This window comes from Diachasma alloeum, unplaced genomic scaffold (genome assembly GCF_001412515.2).
Source record: "Diachasma alloeum isolate Michigan unplaced genomic scaffold, Dall2.0 Dall_scaffold_00370, whole genome shotgun sequence".
NCBI lineage: Eukaryota > Metazoa > Arthropoda > Insecta > Hymenoptera > Braconidae > Diachasma > Diachasma alloeum.
In genome coordinates, this window is record NW_021680509.1 from 241,604 (window position 1) to 250,895 (window position 9,292).

General features: G+C 36.0%; 1 protein-coding gene across 1 annotated transcript; it reads left to right on the forward strand.

Annotated features, from left to right (window-relative positions):
- Window positions 1–6,936: 6,936 nt before the first annotated feature.
- On the forward strand, window positions 6,937–8,442 carry LOC107041621 (histone-lysine N-methyltransferase SETMAR). The gene is made up of 2 exons (XM_015262242.1): window positions 6,937–7,050; window positions 7,509–8,442. The coding sequence occupies exons 1-2, from the start codon at window positions 7,031–7,033 to the stop codon at window positions 8,440–8,442; spliced, it is 954 nt and encodes a 317-aa protein (XP_015117728.1). The 5' UTR covers window positions 6,937–7,030.
- Window positions 8,443–9,292: the final 850 nt, after the last annotated feature.

The following is a 9,292-nucleotide window of genomic DNA, read 5'->3' on the forward strand; positions in this document are numbered from 1 at the left end:
TCAACAGTGGGCAATTAATTATACTGGTTTTGCAAACAAATGATTGAGGTCATTCTTTCGTTTGATGCCAAATTTCCATTTTCCAGAAAGTCAAGTAATGCATGCTCACAGCGCGATCCACATCGCTGATGATGTGCGTCACTTTGGTATCTCACTGAGCGATTTATCAGCTTTTTGGGGAGAGAATTTCATTGGAAAATTGAAAAATTTTGTATCCAGCCGGGCAAACCCACTACCGCAAATTGTCAATCGTCTCAGTGGGATAGAGGTATCAGAGGACATTGAAGTAAAGAAACGTAGAGTGATAAAGGATTTGATCCTGAAGAAAAGTGACGAAGTTTACAAAAGACCAGGACATTCATTCAGAGCTATTCATTAAGTGCAATACAACGATCTAATTCTTCGTGATCAACCTCCAGACAATACTGTTGAGTTGAATACTGGTGAAATATTCAGAATTGAAAACTTATTCATCGAAGAAAAGTCAAAATCAGAGGTGAGCATAGTAAAAGATTTGTATATTGAAGGTTATCGAGTTGAGAGAACGAAAAATGTTTTTGAAACACCGTGTCCCTCCAAAGATGTTGGAATTCACCAAATCGAAGAAGTTTCTGATCACCTTGAGTTGTTGCCTATTGGAGAAGTGAAAAAGAAATGTATTTACATCACGATGAGAGGGAATGATTATTCCATCTCTCTCCTTCACACCTAATGTCAGAAATTAGCATTAAAGACTAAAAAAATGAAATTTCGAACATTGGATATTATTCTCAGTATGCCAAACAATGCAATTAAATTGGAAAATTCATAATTTTTTATGTTTTGGCAGGAGTTGTGTCAGTGATGTCAGTGAAGGAGGCATAGTGGGGGCTTGTTGAGGGGCAGTGTCGTGAGGGGAGAAGGGGATGTCGGGCCCGGCAGTTGCAGTAGAGCTGCGCAACAGTACACTTCGCCTGATCCTGTATTCTCATCAAATATCTCTATTTTTAATCATTTTTCCTTCTATTAATAATAATTCAGTTTTTTCTAACTCATCAAGAGTGTACGAGGAATTATTGCATCATAATAACAGTCAAACGTGGCAAGTGATGGAGATGAATAAGAGTGCTTTGTATTAGAGGTTATCAATTAAAAACGGAAATATTTGAAGACAGTTATGATGAGTGCATCAATGTGATCAAAAGTGACGGAGAGAATTATGGAGAAAAGCGCCAAAATCTTGCGTGCCCCAGTGAGAGCCCCGTACAACAAGATGGCGGTGGACTTCGCTTGATGGTGTTCGGGAGAAAAAGGCACAGCGGAAAAATTTATTGTGATTTGGTTTTTATGGGTATTCGAGATTCAAGAGGAGGACGTAAAAATCAGTTGAACATTAATTGATTGTGGGAGACGGTATTTTAATCGTGCGATAAAACAACAGTGATGATATAAGAGAACATAACCATATTTCGCTCTGCGTCGTTTCGGTAATTAACTCAAGTATAAACAAAAAAAAAGTTACAAAAAACATTCAGAAAATGGCTTCAGAAGATGGCGACAAAGAGAAGGTTTATTCAGTAGTGGAAATTATCCGAGAAAAAGTGGATGGAAAAAAATTAATCGAGTTGGTGCCTTTTGGTAGGTTAATTTTCGATGATGATGATGAAACGAGATGCCATTGCTATTTTCCACCAAAGAAGGAGTATCATCGACTAAGTGAGATGGTGAAAGAGAAGATAGAACACAAATCCACGTGGGAAAAATTCGAGTGCAAGCCATTGAAATACCTACGTAAGCTTTAATTTTTTTTCTCCTCGTGATCTGATCTTCATTCCAAATTGTAAATTTTCTCACTAAAAAATTTTTCGTTTCGTCAGGGAGTTACAAAAAAGGACTGAAAAAGTTGGAGGAGGCGTATGAGGTGCCTCTCCAAATGGTTTCCACAGACTCTGAGGAGACCAGAGGAGCGACACCACATGTTCCAAGATCGGAGATCAACTCAATGCTTAATAGTTCGCGGGCATTGTCTAAGTTGCCGACGATCAGTGAGAATCCTGGCCAGAGTGTACAGAAAGAAAGTCACCCTCATGATGCTCAAAGTGGCTCTTCCACCAGCAAAGGCAGTGAAGTAACTCAGACGTCTAGGAAAGCAAAAAAAAAGCGATCAAGAGCACGTCTAGGAGAACTGCAGGGTCGAACCAAAAATGCTGAGACCTTGCTGCTCATGGAGTACGTGGATGTTCAATGCGATTTCATGGCACTCGTTCTTACCGAAAAAATGGACAGTGTCCGAAGAGGATGCCAATTTGATACAAAAAAACAGACTGAGGAACTTCAAGAATCACTTCTCACATCATCGATTGGTAATGTTGGTGGTAAACTTGCTGATCCGAAGAGTAAATTTACGTGTGCTTTCCCAATTGCAACGCTAGAAGACTCCCTGGATTTTGAGAAAAGCTTGAACCCCAAGAATCAATCGAATGTAGAGAAGCCAGAGAGTCCTATAGAGAGACAAGAGGCTCTGGTAAAAAATGATTTGATCATTGTACATTTAAATATCAACAAGTTTGATAAATATTCTCTAATATTTTTACATTAATGTGTTTTCTAGAAGGACATCATGCAGAAAGAAGTAGGTGATTCCAAGAAAAGCTTGAAGGAGGCAACATCTCTGATTCTGGAAGCCCTGATCAAGAAAGACGTACAGATCCACTACAGTGGGGTAGGGAGGAAGACCATCCATGGGGCCAAACGAAACTTCAGTGCTACATTTACTTACAGATGTTTGGAAGGTAAGATGATTGATATTGATTATTATAAAATATATTCTCTGTTTACTTTTCGATTCTTTAGAAAATTAAATTTCGAAATTCCAAATGAATATGATCAGCTCATGGCTCGTACAGTTATTTCATAAAGAAAGTTGTTCTAGAGGAAAATTCTGACTTAAAATCACTCGTTGTCAAGATAATGCCACTAAATAATTTTCATTGTCAATGAATTGATTTAAATTAAATATCGAACTAAAACATCCGTTGATTGAGTGATTATCACAGAGATATTGGATTTTTAAGCAAATACCAAAATACTTTCTTTGCAAAGAGGAAAATTTTCTGGAAACAAATTCATCTTGAAGGTTTATGTCAACACCACTCGTCATTGAAATAAATTTATCGATTTTTTTTTTCATTATTGAAGTAACAAGAGGTGATTAGTCGATGTACGTTGGAAACCCAGCACAGAAATAGCTCTTCGTTCAAATTGTTATTCAGGAGAAAAAACATATATTTCACAACCTTTTAATTCATCAGTTTTGAAACTGAAATTGAAGGTAAAAAAAATGATAAAACAATGAAAATGGATATGATCAATAGTAATGATTCCCATTATTGATTGGCTCAATTGATAACGAAGATACAATTGGTTTCTTGCATGATTTCTTCTGTTCTTCATCGCATGAAATTGAGAAATTCGAAAATTGAATAAGAATCCTAGATAAGAATTTTTTTATTTGCAAAAATGAAAAAATTATGGACAATTGAAGAAAAGTCTACATTATAACGTGGCAATGCTTCGTATATCAGCATTCTAGCGTGATGTAATGATACTGACATTTGTAACCGGCCATATCTTGTTCGTTCTCCGTCATTTATCGAATCAAAAAGACACATGTATCATATTTTCCCTGTAATTTTCATCTGTAGCCATACAAAAACTCATGCGAAATTTCAATTTTTACTGTTTATTTCTCCAAGAATTCCAAAGATTTATTCATCAATTTTCTTGCAGATTACTTGAAAGTTAAATATAATTTAAACGAGAACAATACTAAGGAGTTCAAAATCTCGACTGTCGTTGGAGTATTCTTACATGGCGCAGCTGATCGCGAAGGAGGAACCACAGAGAGAAAAAAGAAAGCTTTACTTCGCAGCCTCGCTGATGAGGAACCATAAGAAGTGTTTCTTATGAATCCTAATTTCGAAAGATCATTACTTCGAGGTATTTACCTAGTTTTCTGGGGGAGTTGTGGGAGTATTTATGACAATTGGCAATGGAGATTGGGGAACCTATAAATTCGTGTTCAGTCTCTCCAATAATTCAAATATTTCAAAGTCCTTCATGTTAATTCCTACTGATAGACGAAAAGTTGGAAAAAATCCATGTTTTCTTTAACGATTGTGAGTATAAAAAAAGAGAACGTCAGCATTGGTGATAGAATGACGATAATCCTATCGAAACATGCAATGATTAGTATCTTTTTATTCTCATTATTTCTTGTGTTCGAAGTGTCATGAAGAAATGACCATTTCCAGTCTATTCAACTGTTTTTCGTTCAATTCTGATTTAGTTTAATGAAATGTTTTTGTAAACACTAAGAGCCAAAATTTTTTGATAACGTGACACGTAAAATAATTCAATAGAAAGAGCTAACGTTTTCTGAAGAAATTCCATTGAACTTCTATTGGATTTCTATGAGAATTGTCTTGAACGTCTATTAGAATTCTATCCTAAAATTCTATTTGTTTCTTGCGCCAATTTTATAGATTATGCAACATTACCGGGTAAATTTTTGGGCATAGAATTTTCAGTTTTTTCCGCTATATTCCTATTCATTTTACATAATAAAATCCAATGAAAAAATCAGAAAATTCATGCTCCAGAATTTTTATAGAAAAATCTATAGGATTTTTTCTATGAACAAATTCCTATTTGACAACGCAGGGGGAATTTGCATAATTTTTAATAAAACTGGCGGAAAAAAATAGAATTTTCGAATAGAATTTTAATAGCACTTCAATAGAATTCTTAAAGAGTTTCAATGGGAATTAAATAGAAGATTTTTCTATTAAATTCATCCATACGTGGTGTTCAATTAGTAATTCTGAATGATACTTATTGTTGATCAAAAGTCAATCGAGCGTTACAAACGCTGGATAAATTGCAGCTTTAAGAAATCCTATCTTGATAATCAATGGAGTGACCCTGATGATAAAAACAAATATGACTGATATTTATCCGAATAAGCTTTATTAAGATTAAAATATCGTTGTTTTTATTGATCAGTTATTTTTATTACTGAATGTTGATCCAGCATTTCGATGCTATTATTCTCGTTGCTGTAATTCAATTTTACGATAGAGAGGTTCATAATTCTCAGGGAAGACTCATTTTTTATGAAAAAATACAGATTGAACCGTTGCTAATGAATACGAATGCTTCAAATCCGAATTACAATTTCTCTGCTCACATGAAAAACCATTCATGAAGAACATAATTTTAGTTAATTTTCACCAGTTCATGAGCAGCCAAACCAAAAATATGAATTTCTATTCATTCTAGTTTATTTGATAATAAAGGTTTTGAACCTCTGGGGAAGATTATTCTCACGATAATTGGCAAGCGACTTTTACTAAGCTACAGACTTGTTGGGGATGAACGTCAAATATATAAATCTATTTTTGACTATCCAATATCTCATTGATAATTTTTGCTGCAGATGTGAAAGGAAAAAGAAAGTATTGATTGTTCATCGTTTAAGTATCCTATGATATTTGCGAGTAGGATTCTGATGGAAAAACAGTCAAGATTAAGTTTGTCATTATTAATAAATGAATAAATAAATAAGATAGAAGTAAGAAAAAAATGGAAGATTCGAATGTAATTCTCCCAAAATTGTTTTTTTTGCTCTATGCTCTATTATTTAAGTAAGGAAATATACTTTCATCATTTCTTCGTGAAACTGTCATTTAATTTATCATTAAAGGGATTTTGTTTGTGAAGAAAACATACATCTTATTTATTAGTATATTTGGTATAAAAACGTTAGTTGATAAGTTTGGTTGAAAAAATGTTAATTATTATCAGGAATATCAAGAAACCATCAATAAAGGAATCCACGGACAGAATGCAAAAAATAATGAGATTCATTCCATATCTTTAAACCATTAAATCCAGAGGTCTGGGCCACAATTCACTGCTGTTCTAGACCAATTCTGCTTTCTAAGCTTTGACTATTTCTGTATACCTGACTTGGACCATCCTTGACTAATCACGGCTTGAAAGGAAAGTGATAACTGGTTCGAGCTTGGACCAAGATTGATCCTGATTACGGTCCAAGACTGGTACCCAGGACTGGTCCAAGACTGGTACCCCGGACTGGTCCAAGACTTGTACCCAGGTTTGGTCCAAGACTGGTATCCAGGTATGGTCCAAGTCCTGGTGTTCAAGGGAGGCCCAACGTTATCATTTCGGGATTCAATCGGCCTTGGGCCATCCTTGGATATGCCTGTCTTGGCCCCTGACTGGCCGGGCCTGGGACGCCCTTGGACCAAGCTTGGGCCATTTGTTAATTCCTGCCTGAGCTGTCACGGAATTTGTCCAGAGCGTTTCGTAATTGTTATCTGAATCTCCTGTGAAAAATGACGATACTGACACTTAAATTTTCTTAGTCGATTCCATAATTGGTGAGCGAACAGTGAGTTCCGTAATTTTTACTGAACATTTCTCTCCGTGTATTGTAACCGAACTAATTTGGTCCGGGAGCTACAATCACTTGATGAGCGCTCTGTGCCCTTCCCTGGATTAAAGTAGCTGCTTATACTTGGGCTCTTATGGACATTTTTCTGTTTAGCATGAACCTATATTGTCAGCTCAGATGGTAATGCAGTTTCGTGCTAAACAGAAAAATTTCCATAAGAGCCTATATATGAGAAGCGACTTCAATAGTTAATAACTTGAAAAGGAAATCAGAAAAAATTCTAGGAAAATTCGTAGATAATTCCATTGTGATTATAAACATTCTATATGAATTCCAGACGAATGTCATTATTTACCTTCTTCGCCCGAAACACCTTAAAAGGGTTGTATTTTCAGGTAAAACTCCAAACTACCTTGAGAGGCAATGGAACTTACCATCGGAGTAGAAATTGGATTTCAAAATTCTCCGTCAGACGACTATTTAGCAAAACCCAAATTCTTACACTATAGATACCAAGATTATTGATGGTGTAAGAATTTGGATTTTGCTAAATATCTTTGAAAAAGCATTGCAATGCAATTTTTACTGCGATGGTAAGTTGGTAATTAGCTAATATAGCAACTCTAATTTTTCGGGGATACTAATAGGTAAATATTACAGTTTTTATATTAATCTTGAAGTATTTCGACGTATATTAGGTCGGAAAATGGTTGCTATAAATGAATTTAAGCTCTTTGAGCTATCACACTTAGTATAACGTAGATGCTCATGTACTTGGAGCCTGGCAAATTCTGTTGGGATACTCCGGGGTCTAGTTCATACTCTCAAAAATGAGTGAGCTTACTGTCGAAGAAAAAGTATATCTCATTGAATGCTATTATTCCCAAGGAAAAAATTACACAAATGCGTATAGAGTCTTTCGTAGGAAGTTTGGTAGTAACAGAATTGCGAATGAAACCACTCTCAAACGGTAGGAATTTTTTAGTTCTGTACCTTTTTTTTTAGGTTAGTCCCCAATAAATTTTTTGAGTCAATGTGTTCTTTTTTGTAGGGTAATTGATAATTTTGTCAACTATGGTACCCTACAGGATAGTCGCCATGATCTTCCAGCTCGGATCTCCCAAATGGAAAAAGTAACAGACAAAGTGGAAAAACATTTAAAAAATCATCCAACGTCCAATTCAATACGCAAGACGGCTGCGAAGTTAGAATTTAACAGAGAGACCCTACGTTTGATAATTAAACATTTCCTCAAACTTCATCCTCATAAAATTACTTCCCACGAATTTTTTACGCAAGCTGCTATAGGGAAACAACTTGAATTCAGCAAAGTTTTGACGCAAATGTTTGAAATTGCTGAAATCGAAGCCAATCGAATTATTGTCTTGGATGAAGCTTATTTCTACCTTAATGGCAACGTGAATAAACAAAATTATCGATTTTGGAGGCGTGAAAATCCACATTCATCAGTAGCAAAACCGCTCCACCCTACTAAAGTTACAGTTTGGGCAGCTCTGTCGATCAAACAAATTCATGTGGAAATCTGGGACGGGACAATTACAGGGGAGAGTTACCTAGAGATGTTGGAAACCAAATTTTTCCCATTCGCTAAGAAAAAAGGATTGGTGAAAGATTTCTATTTTATGCAAGACGGTGCAACACCTCATCGAACTAATGATGTGTTTGCTGCATTGCACAAAGTATACGGTGATCGCGTCATCGGCTTAGGGTATCCTCACTTCGCCCGAGCAGGGATGGAATGGCCACCATACTCACCGGATTTGAACCCGTGTGATTTCTTCTTGTGGGGTTATCTCAAAAACTTCTGTTCCGCGGACCATCCTCAGGCAAAAGAGGCTCTGATAAGCGCTAGCCAGAAAGGTGTTTCTAATATTTCTCAAGCTAAAATTGAAGAAGTCTTCCATAGTTTTCAGAAACGCCTTGACTATTCTGATGGAGAACACTTCAAGAGTATTTACCATTAGTCATATGCCCTCGATTGTGTTTCATCAATTCTTTCACCGTGTGAATTTTTATTTAAAAAAACAATGAAACGCAACTCTAATTGCAAATAAATTTGCAAAGTCCATTGTGTCTACATGATGGTTCTTCCTTTCTTACATCAATCAACAAAAACTATGATAGTTTAATTTTCACCTAGTCCCATTTGTCACCCTGTAGATGTACGGGACCTCCCATTCTACGCTTTTCCTTCTAAAAGCAGTGTTTTAAATTTCAATTATGAGGTGTTCATATAAATTCAACGTGTAGTGAAGCACTTATTCTGAAAGTATCAAGCTTCACCAGTCCTTAGCATTACCCAGGGTTCGCGACGAGGACGCACCTGGTATGAACCCCACAAAGGTCAAAATTTGACCTAGTCACCCCTTTCAAGTTATGTACCAAATTGAGTCCGATTCAATTTTCTTGTTGATGATTTCAATTTTTTTTTGGTAATAAATGACTAAATAATTCGGTTTCCTCGAAAAATTCTTTAGAGTACTTATACATCTGACCCCTCACGGATGGGGCCTTTCTGTTACCAGGCGTAGTGTGTGCTCAATACGACTCGAATTCGATTATTTCTACTAAGTGGAAAATTATGCAACCAGTATCTAATTGAAGCTACAATATTCTGGTTTCCAATTTTGTTTGTCTGAACAAGTTATTCTTCACAGATTTGGAAATAATAAATTTTGAAAACAAGCCTTCACATTCGCATGGGTCGATACCATGCATCGACCCCATACGTGAGGGGCTAATTACCGGTAAGTTCCATTGCCTCTTACGGTATCTGAAGACAATGCAGTTTTCTGTTTACGAGAATTTCTCAAC

Coding starts and splice junctions, on each gene's coding strand:
- LOC107041621 (XM_015262242.1), top strand. CDS start 7,031: ATGCAATTTTTACTGCGATG. Junction 7,051..7,508: donor ATGCAATTTTTACTGCGATG/GTAAGTTGGTAA, acceptor TCTTTTTTGTAG/GGTAATTGATAATTTTGTCA.